This window comes from Rattus norvegicus, chromosome 5, assembly GCF_021556685.1.
Source record: "Rattus norvegicus strain SHRSP/BbbUtx chromosome 5, alternate assembly SHRSP_T2T, whole genome shotgun sequence".
In the NCBI taxonomy this organism is placed as follows: Eukaryota; Metazoa; Chordata; class Mammalia; order Rodentia; family Muridae; genus Rattus; species Rattus norvegicus.
Genome location: NC_141538.1, coordinates 154,906,751 through 154,927,920, shown reverse-complemented (window position 1 = coordinate 154,927,920; position 21,170 = coordinate 154,906,751). Strand labels below are relative to the sequence as shown.

The window sequence follows — 21,170 nt, the reverse complement described above, 5'->3', positions numbered from 1 at the left end:
GCTTGTTCTTTAAGGTTTCGGTCTGGATCCCACCCCTCCCCCCACTATCCAGGGAGCTTTCTGACTTTCCTGCGGATCCTCAGTGAGGTCAGGTCTCTCTCCTCAACATTCTCTACTTCCCCTGCCTGGCGAGCACTTCAGACCCAGCAATTTCCCTCTTAGGCAGCCCTTACGATCCTGTTATGCTATGCGACACTGAGAAGTTAAGGTCACAGTAACAGAGCAGGAGCTGAAGCAGGCTCACATTAGTGCTCAGGATGACATTACTCTCGCACTCTGAGGATGTGCTTGGAGACTCTGTGCACCTGAAATGTATACTGAACCTGCATGTGTGGTTGGTTGGGTATCTCTTTACTGGAAAAGGGTCCTGAGCTGTCCATCAGCTTCCCCCTCTTTGAGAGGTTGGATCCCCGCAACTGTTGTAGCTGTTCTAGTTGGGGCTCTGAGGCCAGAGCTTAGGTTTCAGTGTCCTATGGGACCCTAGCACCCAGCCTAGGCTCAGTATAAGGAAGATGCTCAGGGAAGGCTTGTTGAGTGTCTGACAGATGTCTAAGTATACACTGCTTAGGTCTAGCCCTGTCACATCTGTAGTCCCACTGCTCAGCTGGATCTTTCCCCTCTTGTCCTCTGGTTGCCTGGGGCAACACCCAGGAAGACAGAATGGTGGTCTGCATCTCTCAAAGATGGGAACATTATGTACCCAAAGTCCTGGGCACTAGAAGGGGCTCCAAGTGGAGCCTAGTTTTGAGCCCCAAAGCAGCTGCTAACCAATGTATGGACTTGAATGTCATTGTCTCTGCCTAAAATGCAAAGAGCCCCCCCCCCCGTAAAATTGGGCATGGAGGTACACGCCCATAATCCCTGAACTCAAGAGGCAGAAGTAGGAAGATCAGAAAGCCCGTCTTTTTTTTAACTACAGAGTAAGTTCAAAGCTAGCCTGGGCCACATGAGACCCTGTCTCAAAACAGACAAAAGAGGTCCAAGGGCGGAGGCAGCTGAGGATTGAGTGATGAGACGGAGCTCCTTCTCCTGCTGTTTTCAGAAACTTAGAGTCTACGCACAGCTTCCACTCCACATGTATGTGCTAGTCAGCTCTTGTGGAGATAAAGCCGCAAAACAAGCAGTCTCACGAACAAACACCATGGCGTACAACAGGAGGTGGCTACCTTTCCTGCTCATAGATTGTGAGTTAAATAGCCCCATTTTTTCAGCTTAGAGTTGGGTCAAGGTCATGTTCTGGAACCTGGTTCGACCCAAGCATAGCAGCCAGGCCAGATCTTCAGGCACATGTGAAGTCTGCACCAGACCTCGCTCTCATGCCTACTAGAATGTTCCAAAGTCCAGAGCAGGTCACCTGTCCAGGTCCAAGACAGAAAAAAATATGCCTGCTTCCGTGGGGAGCATTCTAGAGTCACTTGACACAGGAGTGAATAGGGTAGCCTGTCTGTCACCGGAGAGGACCTGCTAGGTAGCACTCTTTAACCATCTTCTCTGTTCCCAGCAGGAGCTCAGTGAGTACAACGCCACAGCCATAAAAAGCCCCACCAACACAGTCACTGTGCAGGGCCTCAAAGCCGGCGCCATCTATGTCTTCCAGGTGCGGGCACGCACCGTCGCAGGCTATGGGCGTTACAGTGGCAAGATGTACTTCCAAACCATGACAGAAGGTAAGTGGAGAGCACCAAGCCCCACCCCCACCAACCAGTGAGCCAATAGATGCACAAATGGGGGACCCCAGTCCTAGGAAGCCTGTCCCAACCAGAAAGCAGGCCACCTCCCCCCCCCCCACCATTATACATAATACACACTGCACGGTGAGCCATAGAGCCTCCTGCTCTAAGGCCCACAAAGCTGCTTCCTCTTTTGGTATTTTTCGGAGGTCACCCTACTTGTTGATCCATACTTACCAAATCTTTTTCTTTCCCTACTGTGCTTAACTGAGATAGTATCTATTTACAACTCCAGGAAGTTACAATGGGACTAAGCCAATCTAAGCTAAGCAAGAGGAAGTGTTGGGATAGATTAGTAATGTCTACCCTGGGCAAAGAAATGGGCCTCTGTGCTATATTTGTTTCCGAAGCTTGGATTATCTGGTCTGTGAGCACCTTTTGCTTTAATAATCTTGAAGAGCAGTAGATTGCAGGGAGGTGTGACTTCTGAACCAAGGCAGATGGGAGTCCACTTCCAACTTGGCCCTAACTGTCTAGCTGGAAAACACACCCCCTAACCTCTGGCCCTGTCTTTTTGTCCATAAAAGGGATGAAAATTACAGTATTACCATCAACACCAAACACATATACTTCTAAGCTTAAGGGACCTACCTTAGAACTGGTTTGAAGACACATATGTTTAGAATAGTGGGCCTGTCACTAGCCAACCAAGTTCTGGGACATTTCCCAGACCTAACGAGAGGCCACTCATGGTAGGAAACATATCCCAGGACTGATGGTCTCTGTGACACTGGACACAGTAACAGTGGGAGTCCTAGCTAGCTAAGTGTCCACCGTGAGCCAAGTATTACCAGAGATTTGCCCATAATTCTGGGGTGTGTTATGGCCAGACTTCAGCATCCCTTCTTAGCCCCTGGCCATGGAGCATGGACCTCAGGTCTCATTTGATTGAACCTTTCAGAGGCTCTCAGGTTTAGGAATTTAGGGAAGATCCTAAACTCCTGTCCCAGTGCAGCGGTCTTCCTGTATGTGTACCTATGTTCCAACACTTGCCTCCTCTGCCCTCTACCCTCTTCCCTCTGCTCTCTACCCTCTGCCCTCTGCCCTCTGCCCTCTGCCCTCTGCCCTCTGCCCTCTGCCCTCTGCCCTTTCCTCACCAGCAGCTTGCCTTTCCGTGTGCCCCTCCATGTCAGATGAGCGCACTGACCAGGGACTGGGCACTGTCCCAAGTCCCCTTTATCAACTCAACAAATCTGTGCCAGGGCCCTGCTATATTCCTCGCCATGTGCAGGTTCTAAGAATCCAAGATGACCTCACCCCTTGACAAGCTCCTCTTCTCTGTAACACGGAGGAGGATGCTGATGTAGCTGGCCTCGGCCCAGCCGATGCCAAGTGCATCTGTGCACTGCCATTCACGTCCTGGCCTCAGGGCAGGCAGATGAGCTAACATGCTGGCTTTGACCTCTTCCTCACTGGGTAGCCTCAGGCCCATTCTGACCTCCATAAGCTTGGTTTCTCCGAGAGCGTAAGGAGAGCCCACTGTAGGAAGTATATTCCAGGGTTGTGGAGGTCTCTGTGAATCACACTGGAAACAGAAACAATGTCATGTCAGTCCAAGCTGGCTGAGGGTTCAGCCAAGTATTGTCAGAGATTTACCCACAATCCTTTGGGATGGGATCTATCTACTAGGCTCCCCATCTTGGGAATATTACCTCAGTTGATAGACTGCTTACCTAGCACGGTCAGGATTCCTGCCCCGGACCCCACCCCCTCCTGCCCAGCCATTCTGGCTTATTACCACATCAACAAGGGTTCCCTGTGCCCACTTTTTAGATGAGGAGGTGAGGGTTGAAGCCAACCATAGGCCTATTCCTGCTCACATCTCACTTCCTGCTCCGCGTGAGGAAATTGCTGGGGCTAGAGGCAGGAAGGGCGCCTAGGGTCACCTCAGAGACCATCGGGGTGGAGGATAGAGACAGGGTCAGCCCCACCACTACCACCACCCCGGGGAACCAGGCTGAGATAACCACTGCACTCTCTCTGCAGCCGAGTACCAGACCAGCATCAAGGAAAAGCTGCCCCTCATCGTCGGCTCCTCCGCTGCCGGCGTAGTCTTCGTCATCGCCGTGGTCGTCATTGCCATCGTATGTAACAGGTGGGTGGCGGCTTCTGGGCCTTGTGTTCAGCAGTAGTTGGGAACAGATGGGGACTTGGAGGAGCTCCAGTAGTCTAGGATACCTCTTTCACTCACACAGGAGAAACGGGTGCTCTCCGGAGAAGGGTGAGAGCACGGTTGCCCACTGAGGCACTTCAGCAGTGAGGGCCATCCCAGACCAAGAGGCAAAGATGATGGCAGGGTGCTAAGAGCTGTAGGGAGGGTGAAGAACGATATGATTCATTCCCAGTCTTCTGTACTAGCGAAGGCGTAGAGGCTGGCGAACCTACAAGAGGGGAGGAGCTTAGCCTGGAGGGGCGGGGCACGGTGGACGTAGCGAGGCAGGAGGGTGGGGCCAATCCTTGATGGCTGTGGGACTTGATGCGAAGACCCTTACTGCTTAAAGTCCTCACACGTACTTCCCAACCAAGGACCAGAGGAAGCTCAGGTGGACGGTGCCACCGAGGTTAGTGGAGCCAGAAGCCACAACTAGAATCTAAGGACTTCGTTTCTTTCCTTTAAAAGGGACGTGGCTACAGAAGGGACAGGGGACGAATGAGCCTGGGTTCGCCGAGGGGAGGAATGGGAAAGACAAGTGGGGTAAGGCTAGACAAAGGACAGGCCTAGACACCATCACCTCCAGCAAGGGAGTGGCCTCAAGGGGTTGCCTGCCCTCTCTCCCTATGGCCTACTGTGGCTCCCACCTCCCTGGGTGCCTTCAGGTGGCTCCAGCCCTTTGCTCTTGTTCCAGAAGACGGGGGTTTGAGCGTGCCGACTCAGAGTACACGGACAAGCTGCAGCACTACACCAGCGGCCACAGTACGTACACACCCTAGCCATGCTGGCACCCTGGGGCCCTTCTCTACTATGTCCACGGAGACCCCCCTCCAGCTGCTGATGTTGTTGCTGCTGCTGCTGCCACCGCGCCCCCTCCTCTCCCTCCTCTCCCTTCTCCTTTTCCTCCTCCTCGTCGTCTTCTTCAAGATTTGTGTTTAAAATTGTGTGTGTGTGTGTGTGTGTGTGTGAGAGAGAGAGAGAGAGAGAGAGAGAGAGAGAGAGAATGAATATATGTGCCATGGAGGATTTGGTGGCCGGAGAGGGGTGTACACTTGCCTGTGTACACAGAGGACATCAGATCCCTTGGAACTGGAGTCCCAGGTGTTTGTGGGATGCCTGTCCTGTTACCCGGGTGCTGGGATCTGAACTCCTGTCCTCCTGGTGTAATACAGCAAGTGCTCTGAGCCATCTCTCCTTGCCCTCTCTAAGGCTGAGTGGGTCCTGGATGTACCAGGCTGCCTCTAACATTTTAGCTTTTACACCTGCTGTTCCAAGTGTACATCCTACGATGACCCACTCATGCCACACCACGTCCCCGGAAAACCCTTCCCTGGCTCCATCCATCCTCCTGCCTCTGCTTCCCAAGTTCTTGGGTTTACAGGCATGTGCTCCGTGCCCAGTTTATGTACCCAGGATGCCGTTCATGCTAGACAAGCACTGTACCCGCTGTGCCACTTACGTGCTCACTCACGAGTGTCAAGAGTCGTTGAGGCTAGAGGGGTGGCTCAGAAGTTAAGAGCACTGGCTACTCTCCCAGGGCACCCAAGTTTAATTCCCAGCACCCACATGGCAGCTCACAACCATCTGTAACTCCAGTCCTAGGGGACCCAATGGCCCTTGTCTGACCTTCTTGGGCACCAGGCATCATGTAAGTGATGCATAAGCCATACAAGCAGGCAAAACACTCATAAGAAGATAAAAGGAACTGTTTTCATGGGCTGGGGAGACAAATCCGGGGGTAAGGTGTTTGCCTCTCAAGCTTGAGGTCCTGAGTTCAATTCCCAGTTCAGTTTCCCATGTGAGAAATGCTGGATTTCTCTCTTTGCTGTCCCTCTGCTAGGGAGGTGAATATTAGAGCTCTCAGGGACTCCGTGGTCAGCCAGTGCAGCCTGCTTAGCAAGCTTCAGGTCAATGAAAAAAAACACAAGTCCGATGGCTCTGGAGGTTGACCTCTGGCTTCCCCATGTGCGTGCACATACATGCTCAAGTATCCACACACATACTATGTGTAACGTGAACCCACATAGTCAGAAACAGAACCATCCTTCATGCTAGTGCGGGGCACCATTTAATCGCTGTAATGGTCCAGGACCCAGACTACACAGCAGGACTGGGAAGGAGCTAGCTAGCCCTGGCTGTCCTCGACTTGCTTCATAGACCAGACTGGCCTCAAACTCAGACAGATCCACCTGCCTCTGCCTCCTGAGTTCTGGGACTAAAGGTGTGTGCCACCATGCCCGGCGAGGTTTATTTTTAAAGTTAACCCCAGGATTTGTTCAGAGATCAATTTTCTTTACTCCTGAGTTCTTGCTCCCTGCCCTAACCTCTCAGAGCCATGCAGGAGACATCCAGGCATCCCATGTCCACTCCACAGACCTACATAGCCAAACGGAGGAGAAAGTAAAGGACTAGAGATGTGTGTGGCTGGCTCAGGGTCAGCAACACACACTTCCACTTCTCAGTCATGAACCTCTCTGAGTCTTTTTTTTAATATTTTATTTATTTATTATCTATGAGTACACTGTAGCTGTCTTCAGACACACCAGAAGAGGGCATCAGATCTCATTACAGATGGTTGTAAGTCATCATGTGGTTGCTGGGATTTGAACTCAGGACCTCGGGAACCTCTTAACCACTGAGCCATCTCTCCAGCCCCCAACCTCTCTGAGTCTTGACATCCTTAGAGACCACAGAAAGAGTGATGGATCCTTCAGATGAATCAATGGGTCTTAGCACAGTAACAGTGTCCTTATAATGGTAACATTTCGTACAAAGCAAGCCTTCTTTAGGTTAGGCAACAGTCATGTGTTGCTTTCTGTTTGCCAAATGCTCTGCTAAGTCCTTCCTAAAAATTCTCCCGGGCTGAGGAAATGGATCACTTGGTTAAAAAGCTTGTAGTGAGACAAGAAAACCGGCTTTGATCTCCAGAACCTGCTTAAAAAGAAAAAGACCGAAAGCATGATGGCACCCAACTGTGATCCGGGCACTGAGGAGGGAGGGGCGGATGGATTTCTGGGGGCCCCAGAGCAGCAGAGGCGAATCTGCCTGTTGCAGGTCAGTGAAGGACTCTGTCTCAAAAAACAAAAACAAAAAACAAAAAAAAAAAAAAAACAAGGTTGATGGTTCCTGAGGGAGGACACTCAAGGTTGTCCTCTGGATTCTGCTCACACTTAGACACACACACACACACACACACACACACACACACACACACACACCCCTCTCATTTAATCCCCACAGCCCCCTAATGAGGGACATTCTTATGCTCATTTTGTGGCCACAAAACAAAAAACGAGAACAGAGTTTGAGTGACAGAGCACCCAGCTATTGAACCGGGATTCAATCCCCTGAAGTAGTTTATTTGTGACCACCAGAAGCCACAGGGGCGAAATTCAAACCCAGATCTCTGCATGCCTGGTTCCCCCCCTGCCTCCAGAGGGGTCCATCTAGATTCAGGGTGGTGGTCGGTGGCTCTCATAGCCATAAGCCTTTCAACCATAGCCCGGGGTTACTGCTAACTCCGGATGTCCTCACCCAGGCTGGGGCCAGCAATGTCTATCCTATGAGATGCTTTTTTCTGGCAATAAGGTTGTTGTACACCTGTCTGGAGGACTGACAGACAGCCTGGTAGACACCAAACGGAACCAGGGCTGCCTGGGTCCGACCCCACTGCTGCCGTTCGTTAGATGTGTCCGCGTCTCCTTGGGATTTGCTTCCCTATGCCAGGCTTCCATTCAATGGGAGTTAAGATTGCGTTGGACCAAATGAAGTTACTATTTTTGGAAGCCTGACGCAGTCGGATGTTCGCAACTTCTAAGGTTCAGCCAAATAGCATTTTCCTGGCAGGATCCGTTAGAAGAGAGACGGTTGGGTCTGAAACTTTATAGGACAGGTTTATACCCAATAAATCTACACTGAGTGTGTATGCAACAAGTGTCAATATTAAGCGTATGCTGTACGTCACCTTCACACGTGTGGTAGAGCAAACCCACAGAGCAAGAGCTTCTAGCCTGGGATTAGATTCTCGGAGCTCACCACAGCCCGTGAACTCCACTCTTGCACATGGAATATGGGAGTGTGCACCCTGGGAAGAACTCCATCTTTTGTCAAATCCTCAAAGATACTCATGACCCCAAATGAGAAGATTCACAAGTGAATATCAGAAGACAGCATTTATTGACTGCCTGCTGTATACCAGTACCGAGGATTGAGCTGGAACCAGACAGAATTGCCTCTGTCTACCTTGGGGGAGAGGGTAGAACACCTCCAGGCACCAGAGAGTTCTGGAAAGAGGATTCAGGGAGCTGTGGGCATTGGGTGTTTGGAGGCTGTGAACCAGGATAGGAAAGTTCCAGAAGCTGGAGTCATAGATTGATGGTGGAGATAGAGCTGTGATACCTAAGGAGGGCCACAGCTCCTTCTGGAGAAATCCCAGCAGGCTTCACAGAGGAGGTGGCATCTGATGTGGTCTTAAAGAGGAAGTGGAAATGCCCTGAGGGGTAAGGACATGACCTCAGAAGCAAGAAGGGATGAGATGTGTCTGGAGCCCCTAGGAAGGGACTCTTGTTAACTAGTGTTATCAGTCTAACTGTTTGCTGCTATCACAAAACACCCAAGGCTGCATCATGTGTAAAGAAAGGTTAGCCATTTCTCAGTCAACTGTTCTGCTGAAGGCCCTGTTGTAGAGGGTTCCATGGCAGGAGTGCATGTGACAGGGAAAGACAGGAAGGAGGACTGCGCTTGTTCTTGTCTAGTCTCTCAGGAAAACTAACTAGTTTCCAGGGATAAGCCATATCTTCCTCCCTCCAAGTCAGGAGACAGGAGAGGCCATTTTGGCTCATCCACCAGGTCAGGGAAACCTGTGCCAGGGCCAGCAGGAGTGAGATTCTCGACCAAGAGAACCATCCCTGAGACTGGAGAGCATGCTTTCCCGTACCCGTGTGTGAGGGAGGGTAGTGATTAAGAGCAGTGGCTGCTTTTACCAACAGTTCAGGTTCTGCAGTGCTCACAAAGCAGCTCAAATTCTAACTCCTGTTCTGGGGATCCAGCGCCCTCTTCTGGCTTCCACTGGTACTACATGCAAGTGGTGCACAAACTTACACGCAGGCAAAAATAAACAAAAACAAACAAACAAACAAACAAAAAACACTCATACCTATAAAACAATAGCCATCCTTGAGGTCTGGGGATCTGTGGCTCCATTGTAGAGCATTTGCCTAGCATGTACAAGGCCCTGGGTTCAATCCTCAGCCCCGTAAATATAACAGAATCAGCTTTGGGATTGGAGAGATCCCAAGGATTGGCCTGCCTTTTTATCTATGTCTGTATGTCTATGTGTCTTTTAAGATTCATTTTTAGGTGCGTGCGTGCATGCGTGCATGGGTATGTGCACATGGGTGCAGGTGCCCAAGGAGGCCAGAAGAGAGCATCAGTTCCCTGATGCAGGAGTTATAGTTAAGAGCGGTTTAGAGCACTTTGCTGCTTTTCCAAGCAATCAGGGGTTTGGTTCCCAGCATCCACATCAGGTGGCTTGACCATCTGTCCATCCAGCTCCAGGGAATGTGATGCCCTCTTCTGGCCTCCACGGGCACCTGTAGTCATGTGCACTTATCATATGCAGATATGTTCACCATATTCAGATACACATGATTAAAAATAATAAATATCTTCTGAAGAAGGAGAGAGAAGAAGGGGCTTTATAGAGTTCCAGTTCTGTCTCACAGCTCCTGAGAGGACGAGGGAGAAGTAAAAAAATAAATAAATACATGCCAAGAGTCTGGCACAGTGTCAGGCTCAGATAAAGGCTCGGCGAGTAACAGCTGCTGTTGCTATAATTCATCTTTGTCGCCCAGATCCTCAGCTCCCAAACATGGAGCGTCTATTGTGGGCAGAGCTCTGAGACGCTTGCCTGCCGGAGGAGCAGTGAGAGGAGAACCTGTGCCCAGCTCCCTCTCGGGCACTCCATTGTCATTGGTGGTTCTTGTTGGTTTTGTGGAGCCTCGGACTCCTATATGACTCCACTGATAGTTTGTATCATATAGCCAGCACAACGTGTGCGTGTACGTGTGCATGTGTGCATGCATATTGTGTGTGTGTGTGTGTTGGAGTATGTGGACACGAGTGCAGATGCCCATGGAGACCAGGAGAGGGCATCAGATTCCCTGGAGCTGGCATTACAGACGGTTGTGAGCCACCCAAAATGGCTGCTAGAAGCCAAACTCAGGTCCCCTGAAAGAGCTGTGTGCGCTCTTAACTGCCCCGTCGTCTCCCCAGCCCCATAAAGTTCTATTTTAAGGAGTATGTGTGTACATAAGGTATATGTATGTGTGTGTATATGAATTCAAGCATATATAGGCCATAGTGTATCGACAGAGGACAGTGAACAACCTTAGGTACTGGGCCTTGTTTTCTACACTGAGACAGTCTCTTGCTTTTCCTCTCTGCATGCTCCAAGCTAGCTGGCCCACAAGCTTCTGGGGAATTTCCTCTCTCTTCCTCCTGTCACCTCATAAGAGCTCTGGGGTTATAGGTGCTCATGTTGCTGGGCCCAACATAGGAATTAAACTCAGAACCTCACCCTTACACAGCAAGTGCTGTACCCTCTGAGTACCTCCTCGGCCCAGGTATAACGTTCTGAGACATCTACGCTCCGGGTGGATTTTTCAGGATACTCTCTTCATGTCATATTTGTTGCCGTAGTTTTAGACTTCGTAAAGAGCATGCATTCCTTTTTTAAAATAATGTGGCCCAGTTCTATCCTTAGTTTTTATTATTATGGTGCGCATATGGATGGCCGTGTTTTGAGTGTTGGCGTGCACGTGCACACGTGGGGAACTCAAAGGGCAAGCTTTGGGAGTCGGCTCTTTCCTTCCACCTCACTGAAGCAGGGTCTCTCATATTGTTTCTGCCATACTTTGTGCTTCAAGCTAGTGACCCACAAACTTCCGGGCTGTTCCCCTTTCTCTGCCTCCCGTCTCTCTGTAGGGAGAGTGCTGGGATTACAGATGTATGCCAACACATCTGGCTCTTTTTTTTTTACCTTTTAAAACAAGGTTTCCAAGCCCAAACTCTGGGTGCTAGGTTCAATGCAGCAAGCGCTTTTACCCACTGAGTCGTCTCCCCGACTTATGAAGTACTATCTTAATTTAAAGGAGCCAAGAACAGCGGTGGAGCACGCCTTTAATTACAGCGCTCAGGAGGCAGAGGCAGGCAGGTCTCTGGGTTCAAGGCCAGCCTGGTCTACAGAGAGAGTTCCAAGACTGCAGGGGTATATTGTCTTGAAAAAAAAGCTAATAATAATAATAACAATAATTATAATTATAATAATAATATCTTATTACTGAGGGTCTTCGGGCCTCTCTAAACCTATCCAAGGGATGCCAAAAGGCTCATAGACTTAGATTTACAATCCCTGACTGAAAGGGCTAGCTTAGCACATGTACACACAGACACACACACACACACACACACACACACACACACACACACACGCACAGCAGACCAACACAGCAGAACACAGCTAGTATAGTAGAGCCAGTTATGGCTACATGCTGAGCTATTTACTTTTTGTGGCTCTCTTCTAGTGCTCCACTCTGGATCCCTGGTATAAAAATCTGTGAACATGGATGCCCAATAAAGCTTTCTTTGTTGCACAAGCAGAAGGTCCTATACTGTGGGCTCCAAGTCCCAGATTCTTGGGATGTCTGAAGGAGAAGCTGAAAATAGTCAACAACTGGTTCTAGGCTCACACAGATGAGCTGGGTTAGTGGCCTAGGGGGCCTCAGGGACTCCTACTGCTCTGTCCTAAAACTACTGCTTCCTGTAGCACAGATTCCACAGCTGAATGAAAGTGGGGAGCTGAGGAGCCCAGAGGAAGGCCTGGGTGTGCCTTCACAGAAGTTCACTGGCTCATCATGGGTCAGAACAGGGACGTTGACGTCCAAACTGTCTTCTTCTCTCTCTGCATCCATACGCAGACATTGACAGCAGCTCAGGAATGAAGAGTGTCCTGGGTCTGGCTTCAGGCTGGTCACCCAGAATTCCAGGGATCCAGAAAGCCTTGAGGCTTGCCCTGTGAGGGATCCATCAGGGGTGTAGGGTACTCAGAGGTAGTGAGTGAGGCACCCCTCTGGTCTCATGGACCTAGCTGCAGGGGCTCAGCCACTGAGAGGACTCTGGGCTGGCAGAAGAGTCTTGGGCTAGAGACAGAGAGGAGATGGGTCACTTCTGTAAGACTCTGAGACCATACTCTAAGGCCATCTCTCTCTCTCTCTCTCTCTCTCTCTCTCTCTCTCTCTCTCTCTCTCTCTCTCCCATTCTCATTTTTAAATCTATGTGTGTGGGGGCATGTGTGTGAGTGTGTGTTACCCTTGTTAATATGAGTATGCACCTATTCATGTAGATACATGTGTGCTTGTGATTGCTGTCAGGTTTCCTACCTTTACTTGGGGGAACAGGGTATCACTGAGCCCAAAGTCCATCAATTTGCCATTTAGCTGGCCATTCAGTTTGAGGGATGACCCACGTCCACCCACTTCCCCCAGACCCCAATGTTGGGATTACAGGATCATACTGTAATGAGCACCTGGCTTTAATGTGATAACCAGAGATTTGAACTCAGGTCCCTGTGCTTGAGTGAGAAGCTCTTCACTGACTAAGCCATCTTCCAAGTCCTTTTCTTTATGACTTCCTCTTTCTCGTCCTTGCACCTGGACTCTGTATCACAAGGCAGCAAACCTATCCAGCCTTTTATTCTGTGCCCATACCAAGAACAAACATCACTAATCAATCACAAGTCTTTTGCTGCTCTAGAAAGCTACTAGTGATCTCTGAGAGTTGGAACAATAGCTAGAACCTATTTGTCACTTTTTTGATCTCTGTTCCCCTTGCCTTTCTATTTGCTGCCTGTCAACTCTGTGAGACCTAGATGGGTCAGGTGACCTGAAGGGGGTTTCTTAGTTCCTATGGCAGCCATATAAGACCACCCTTCCCCATGGGGGGACTGCCCTGTTTTCATTTGTACACCTCTCGAGCCTGTCTTTGTAACCCAGGCTGGTCTTGTCCACCCCCCAGTGACCCCAGGCATGAAGATCTATATTGACCCTTTCACCTATGAAGATCCTAATGAGGCAGTGCGGGAGTTTGCCAAGGAAATCGACATCTCCTGTGTCAAGATTGAGCAGGTGATTGGAGCAGGTAGGTAGCAAACGCCTCAAGGTACCATGGCTTTGGTCCACACCCTAACCCTGGAGTTGAGGGTAAGTAGAAGATCAAGGGCTATAAAGGACCCTTCAAAAGGATCAAAATAACCAAGTAAAAAGGGCTCTACTAAAACCATCACATGTACAGAAGGGGAAACTGAGGCTGGAGTGAGGCACAACAAGATGGAGATTGAACTAAATCTGTCCTTTCCACTGTCCACCACAGTCCCATTCCCATCTCCCTAAATCTCCCATGTCCTCATCCCCAGATACCCCAGGGCAGCCATGAAGGACCCACTCTCCCAAAGATGGCTGGGCCTGCTCTGGGCTTCACATTCACAAAGGGATCCTGTGTCTGATAGAATGAGGTCATAAAGCACCCACAGTGGGAATGACGGGACAGGGAGGTAACACTTCCCATCTGACACATGACAAGATGTCTGTCTCAATGTGTCCATCCCAGGGGAATTTGGTGAGGTCTGCAGTGGCCACTTGAAGCTGCCAGGGAAGAGAGAGATCTTTGTAGCCATCAAGACCCTCAAGTCAGGATACACAGAGAAACAGCGCCGGGACTTCCTGAGTGAGGCATCCATCATGGGCCAGTTCGACCACCCCAATGTCATCCACCTGGAAGGGGTTGTCACCAAGAGCACACCTGTCATGATCATCACTGAATTCATGGAGAACGGTTCCCTGGACTCCTTCCTCCGGGTAGGAAGAGCTCCGGGGATATAAGCAGGGCAAGAGAAGGGCTGCTGGGCATAACTCCATTGGATCTTGAGAAAGCTCTAGGTCAAGAATGCCTTACTGGCCACCAACTTCCATTGTGTTACCTTGACAGGCATTGTTAATCAATCCCAGAGCTGCCTCCCACTCAGTTCAGAAGCAGTCTAAGAGTCCTTCTCATTGTGGTTCCCGGGGAAACCCAAGCATTTCCTCAGGGTTATGGCCACCTGAGGTGCACACCCATCATTGCTCAAAAGCATTCTCATTACACACAGAAGAACAGAGCTCAGAGGAAGCATTTGCCTAGAATCAGAGGGCCAGAGGGAGAACCCAGACCACAGCCAGAGTGTTGACACCACATCCAGGGTTTTTCTCCAGACTCTGTAGTTCTCCAAAGTTACACACAGGAGAAAAATCAAAGCACAAGGCCAACAGGTAAATCCCCTCAGCACAGCACAGTCAGCCATCAGGACAGAGACCACTGACCTAGGTGTGCCCCCGGGCCAGGTGTCTTTCAACAAATATCTATGATGTTGGTGCCATCACCTTACATGCTCCTTCCTGCTTGAGTCAGAGCATCCCTAAAAGACCCATGTAATTCTCCCCCATTTAACACTTGGGAGAGAGCAGCCAGGCTCAGAGAGATAGGGTCGGGTTGTATGTCCAAGCCTGCCCCTGCAGAGCTGGTATTCTCTCTACCATCTTCAAGTTGGCCGCTCCGAGGTTCCCAGATGTCCGAGCCCTTCTTACGGGGTGTACAAAGGTGACAGAGACCCGCCATTGAGAGCAGGTCCAGAGTTCTGACACTCACTCTCCCGCTGACTCTATTCTCCATCTTCCCCAAAGCAAAACGATGGGCAGTTCACGGTCATCCAACTGGTGGGCATGCTGAGGGGCATCGCAGCTGGCATGAAGTACCTGGCGGACATGAACTATGTGCACCGGGACCTTGCTGCACGCAACATCCTTGTAAATAGCAACCTGGTGTGCAAGGTGTCTGACTTCGGGCTCTCGCGCTTCCTGGAGGACGACACATCTGACCCCACCTACACCAGCGCTCTGGTAAGGGGACAGCAAGGGTTCCTGGGCATAGTCATCTCTCCACCATGGGTATCTACTGACCCTGCCCAGGTGAAGACTTCACTGAGCCCTGAAGACAGGAAGGGAAGCATAGAAAGCCTCCTGAACCGCTGGGGTGGGGAGATGACTGGCCGAAGGGAGTGAGGGCTGGGGGCCAGAGCTTGGCTTTGGAAGGCTGGAGAGACATGAGCATGCCATGCAATCTGAGACACCAGTAACTCTCTGGGAACCAGGGAAAGGCTTTTGGGGGACACAAGGATGAAAAAGTGGAATCCAGGTGGCAGTGCGGGGGAGACTTGGGGGAGGCACTTCCAGCAAAGGGAACAGCATATGCACATGGCTTGCGGTTGAAGCAACTGAGGAGTCTGGAAAACCATGAGGTTCTTCTGGGATCTGACGACAGAGCAGTCTAGGGAGTATCAGACATCCTGCCCATCAGCCTCTTCTCTCTGCCCGTCCCCCTCCAGGGTGGGAAGATCCCCATCCGTTGGACAGCACCGGAAGCCATCCAGTACCGGAAATTCACCTCAGCCAGTGATGTGTGGAGCTATGGCATTGTCATGTGGGAGGTGATGTCCTACGGGGAGCGACCCTACTGGGACATGACCAACCAAGACGTAAGTCTCCAGGATGTGGGCAGGTCCTTGCTGGCCAGCCAAGGTGTAAGGGGGTGAGATCAGAGATCCTGGCCTTGTGCGGATTTCCCTATGGTTGAAGACCTAGTTCCCAAACTGATGAACCTTGGCCTCTCAAAGGGGAGGGAGTAGGGAGGTCCACCAATCAGCAAATCCTCAGCATGTGGGAGTGGCCAGGCTGGAAAAAGCCTTGATGTATGTATGTATGTATGTATGTATGTATGTATGTACATATGTATGTATGTATGTATGTATGTATGTATGTATGTATCTCTCTTCTCCTCTCTTCCTTCTTCCTTTCTTTGTGTGTGTGTGTGTGTGTGTGTGTGTGTGTGTGTGTATGTGTGTACACATGCCAAAGCATCATGGTACGTGTGTGAAAGAGAAAAACCTGTGGCAATCACTTCTCTCCTTCCCTAGAAGAACCATGTGGGTTCCGGGAAATCAAACTCAAGTCATGAACCTCGGTATCAAGTTTGTTTACCTGCTGAGCCATCACTTTGGCCCCGAGATGATTTTTCAGAGAACCAGATGCAAGCATCAGGAACTGTTATGGTCAGGCACTAAGTTAGTAGCAAGCCCTGTAGGTGTGGAGGCCAGAACAGTCAGGACAAGATCAACCAAGACCGATGCACAGAACCAGCTGCATCAGAAAGTGAGCATGTGGTGTGTGCTTGTGCAAAGGTGCAGAGGTGAGACTGAGAGGCAGGGTTGGGAGCCGCACCGCGAGTGGAAACTTGATCAGAATGTGTTGTAAGGCTCTCTGTTAGCTTTCTGTCATTATAACAGGATGCCTGTGTTAATCAACTTAAAAGGAGGAAAGGTTTGCTTGGGCTCAGTTTTGGCCCATTTCCTTGGGGACAGTTGATGACAGTGTAAAAGAAATTGTTCACTTCATAGCAGCCAGGAAGCAAGGAGAAGAGAGGAAAAGGGACCAGCATCCCAGTATCCCCTCCCAGGACGTACCTCAGTGGGCACCTTCTTCCCGATACGCCCTACCTCCTAAAGGGACTACCACCTTCCAATACTGCCCCAGGCTGGGCACCAAGCCTTCAGCCCATTGGTCTTCCAGTGACTTTTGAGATCCACACTGTAGCAGGCTTCCACTGAGGAGTTTGAAATCACCCCAGGGATTTTCATTCACACAAAAAACATGGGAAACATGAAGCCTCTTAAAGGGGAAGTCCGTTTAAGCTGTGGTCAAATGCCAGAAGGTGAATCTTATCTTCAAGGCGACAGAACAGACGGAAACCATGTTTGGCCTCCTTTTTCTGATGGAGGGACAGGTATTGGCTGTAAAGTCACCAAGGCAGCTCTGAGCCTTGGCCCAGCTGAGTAAACATGCCCTCTACCCAGATTTCTTCTTCTTCTTCTTCTTTTTTTTTTCTTTTCGGAGCTGGGGACCAAACCCAGGGCCTTGTGCTTGCTAGGCAAGCGCTCTACCACTGAGCTAAATCCCCAACCCCTACCCAGATTTCTATAAGCACTCCAGTTGAGACTATGACTAACCTAGAATCAAACAGGGGCCAGCAGGGATGTCCACAGCCATCAGAGCTAAGAGGAAGCTCACAGATCGGGAGAACTTTATGCTGGAGCAGCCCCACCCTGATAGGTCTTGGGGACAGACTACCCGAGGTTACTGGGTTTCCGAGGTTGGCAGAGAGAGGGGCCAGGATTTAGCATGAGACACAGCTAGGTGATGTCTACTTGTGGCAGCCACGGGAGGTAGAGGAGTCTCCGTGGGTCATGCCTGCCGTGCTCCAGGAATGAATGTGCTCGGCAGGGGCTTAAAGCCCTCACCCCAGCCACCCAGCCCCATGCTACCTCTGTGATGCCGCAGGTAATCAATGCCATCGAGCAGGACTACCGGCTACCTCCGCCCATGGACTGCCCCAGCGCGCTGCACCAGCTCATGCTGGATTGCTGGCAGAAGGACCGCAACCACCGGCCCAAGTTCGGCCAGATCGTCAACACGCTGGACAAGATGATCCGAAACCCCAACAGCCTCAAAGCTATGGCGCCCCTGTCCTCTGGGTATGGCCACCCTGGCCCCACCCCTGTCTCCAAGCACTCTCTCCTGGGTGTGAGTCACTCGAGCCCCCACCATCTCTTCTCTCTGAGTGCCGTCCTGGCCCCGCCCAATGGCAGTCTGGGGTGGTGGAGGAAGAGCCTTGTAAAACCTGGGCAGAGAGGACAGCATTTGAGAAGCGCTACCTACACTCCAGAGTCTCTGACTGGAGGTCACGGCTCTGCTCAGCACAGTTCCCTCCCACCGTTCTTCCTCTCTCTCTTCACATTCCAACTGGGCCTCTTGGTGTCCATTTGTGTCCTCACTCACATGCACACTCATGTACACACACACACACACACAAACTACACAGTCACAAATGTACACACTCCCCTATCAGAAAGACTACTCACCATAGCTATGTTGGAGAGGCCAGCTCAGTCCCAGAACAGGGCTCAGGGATCCTGGGGCTTCCTTTCTGAGATCCCAGGGCCTGCTCTATCAGGCTTGGCTCATTATTGCCTTCCAGAGGTGGCTGTCACCTGTTAGCTGCTGACCCTGTTCATTCTTACCCAGTGACAGCTGTAACACAGGTTACATGGCTGTCACGGGTTACATAGGTTCTAACCCCCGTGTCTGTGCTCACCCAGAAGCACCTACACACACTTAACCTGTGTTCACACGGGGATAGCCACATAGGGAGCACACATTTCTATGCTCCGTCTGGCTATAGGTATATGCCCTGACCATCCCTGTCACCTGCCCCTCCTCCAGTATCAACCTGCCATGCCCTGACCATCCCTGTCACCTGCCCCTCCTCCAGTATCAACCTGCCACTACTGGACCGCACGATACCCGACTACACCAGCTTTAACACAGTGGATGAGTGGCTGGAGGCCATCAAGATGGGCCAGTACAAGGAGAGCTTTACCAACGCCGGCTTCACCTCTTTTGACGTCGTATCTCAGATGATGATGGAGTAAGTACTTAGTGGCCTCTACCCATCCCCACTGTCACCTGCTGACACCCACTGACACCCCACAGCCACGGCACCAACCAAACGGGGAGCTCTGAGGAGTCAGGTGAACGCAGTGACCCAGCAGGGATATCGGGGACCAAGGAGGAAGACACATCCAGATCTGTAGCCGGATCCACCTGGTGCCTCCTGGGAAGATTTTTTTTCATCTGTAAAGCAGGATTTAGTAAAGGAGAATCAAAAAAGCTGTTACATGATCAATATAAACCTCCCCCTGCTTCCTGATGGCAGAAATAAAAATGGCCTCCTGCATCCCCATTGGCTGTTGGCCCCCCAGAATCTCTCACTCTAGCTTTGACACCCTTTGAGCAATGTCCATCCCCACACCCCCTCCCCATCCCTCACTCAGGGTGTGGGGAAGTTCAGGCCGCTGGCCCACAACCCCCCTCAGCACATACGTTTTCCTAATTATGTCTGTCTCTTCCAAAGGGACATTCTCCGGGTTGGGGTCACTCTAGCTGGCCACCAGAAAAAAATCCTGAACAGTATCCAGGTGATGCGGGCCCAGATGAACCAGATCCAGTCGGTAGAGGTTTGATGGTCGCCTGCCTCGGCTCTCCTCGTCCTCCATGCGCCCCTAAGCCCCTTACGTCGGTCCCCCTGCTGCTCTGTCCACTGCAAGGTCAGCCACCTGCCAGCAGGCCACAGGCAACAGGAAGAACCAAGCAGCACTCCAGTCAAGCCGTCACCAAGAACCCATGCAAGTCAAAGGAAGGAAAAGGGAATGGGGGGGACACGCACCTAGATCTGGGAGGGGGCGGGACAGGCAAGAAACGTTTGTTCAAAGAGGATTCTCATAAGAAGAGTGATGGTTCTTAGGGGAGAAAAGCAAAAAGGCTTGGGAGACCCACATGGCCTGTCCCGGTGGAGGCCAAAAGCATTTTCTCTCCAACTCCTTCTGGGAAGGTTGAGCTGGTCAGAGCCAAGGGGGAAAAAAAATGCTTCCAGGAACATTAACATGGAGGGAAGAGGTGGGCCACCCTCCTTGCCTGGCCTTGGCTGTTTCTTGGAGCATCACTAATGGCCCAGTCCCAGGCACAAGGGGCAGAGAGACAGGCAGTCGCCCCAAATAAGCTCTGGGGAAGTCCATTCCAGTCGCCACCGGCAGACAGAACAGTTCTGTCTTGGGAGCCGGTTTCAAAAACTCCGAGGGACTTTTCTTCTGCTAATGGTTCAGGAGGCGACACACAGAGGAGCTCCTGGCCTTCCGGATCACACTGAACAGGCCAGATCTTCCTGAGGACAGCCACCCAGGTCTGCAGCCCCACAAGGCCCTGCCCTGCACGGGTGCCCGCTCCTGCCCTGCTGCAGGTGACTGTCTTGAGCCTCGACTGCCACTGAGAAGCATTCTCTTGCATCTGGGTTTGTTTACAGCAATTCGTGGACTTGGGGGTATTTTGATCAGGGGTGGTTTTGGTCTGGGAGGGTTTGTTTGTTGGGTTTTTTTAAATGACAATGAAGAGACACTTTGACATTTCCTACCTTTTGAGGACTTGATCCTTCTCCAGGAAGAAGGTGCTTTCTGCTTACTGACTTAGGCAATACACCAAGGGCAAGATTTTATATGCACATTTCTGGATTTTTATACGCTTTTCATTGACACCCTTCCCTCCCCGCACCTGCTGCCAGGCCTCACCAAAGCCAACTGTCACAGGGCCACCTGGGCCATTCAGAGACCTCAGTGGGTCTGGGGGAATGGAGGGAGCCGCACCAACCCCCCCCCCCCCCCCGCATTGGACCCCAGACTGAGTGAGGCAGATGAGGGCTCCCTCTGCAGGAAGTCCTCTCTTCCTCCCTGCACATTCCCATGCTCTCTGCCCTGTTCTATCTGGTACTTCCCAGGCACAGAGGCCCCTTCAGGTTCCTGGGTGCTCTCCGATGGCCAAAACCCAATTTCACCTCTGGGAGCCTGGACCAGGCTACCCAGGAAGTCAGGACCCTGATCATTCACTGTGACACCCTAGCCCTCCAAGGGTACCCCGGGAGACCATGTGACTCTCTCTCCCACTCCTTCTCCCTACCCCCCACCCCCGCCTTTGCCCAGGTCTGAAGGTCTTGGCCAGAGGAATATCATCAGTCAGGGGTCTGGCCTCAGACTCTCCTGTGAGCAAAAGCAGGAGACCCGAGCAGAACAATCGGTTAGTGAATTGAACGGAAATAAATGCTTTAGTTATAAAATGACCCCTGTACTCTGTAAGTTCCAAGAAAAGATCCTGGCACCTTTGGGACCTGCCAAATGACTTTAATGCTCTTGCAAGGGACTCTTCCCCACCCCTGCCCCTCAGGATCCAGAAGGCCCAGGCTGAGAAAACTCATGGAGGCAAAAAAGCAAACAAACAAAGAAGCTGTGTAGCCTTCTTAGCCTAGGGTCACCTGAATGAGTGAATCACACAAGCAGCCACATTAGAAGCAGGGGTGGATGTGGGACTCTCAGCCTGCCCTCGCCAGAGGACAGGGACTGCAGGCACTCGATGAGGTGTGGCCAGGTGGTGGTGAAATGGGGCCCGTGGACCCCAGCTCGTCCACAGATGCAATCCCCTCCCCTACACAATGCTGTGTCCTGTGCTAAGGGCTCGGACTTTGTCAGTAGTTCTTTGGTGTGG

The 21,170-nt window shown here is 51.3% G+C and overlaps 1 protein-coding gene across 6 annotated transcripts in view; it reads left to right on the top strand.

Annotated features, from left to right (window-relative positions):
• Ephb2 (Eph receptor B2) overlaps window positions 1-20,748 on the top strand; it is a 181,342-nt gene extending 160,594 nt beyond the window's left edge. Inside the window, exons 7-16 of one of the 6 annotated variants that reach the window (XM_087549395.1) lie at window positions 1,598-1,667; window positions 3,717-3,825; window positions 4,580-4,644; window positions 12,955-13,077; window positions 13,546-13,793; window positions 14,655-14,870; window positions 15,356-15,505; window positions 17,364-17,557; window positions 18,355-18,510; window positions 18,997-20,748. In XM_087549395.1, coding sequence (XP_087405521.1) covers window positions 1,598-1,667; window positions 3,717-3,825; window positions 4,580-4,644; window positions 12,955-13,077; window positions 13,546-13,793; window positions 14,655-14,870; window positions 15,356-15,505; window positions 17,364-17,557; window positions 18,355-18,510; window positions 18,997-19,105 — 1,440 coding nt within the window. In that variant the 3' untranslated portion in view covers window positions 19,106-20,748. 6 annotated transcript variants of the gene reach the window in all.
• The last annotated feature ends 422 nt before the right edge of the window (window positions 20,749-21,170 follow it).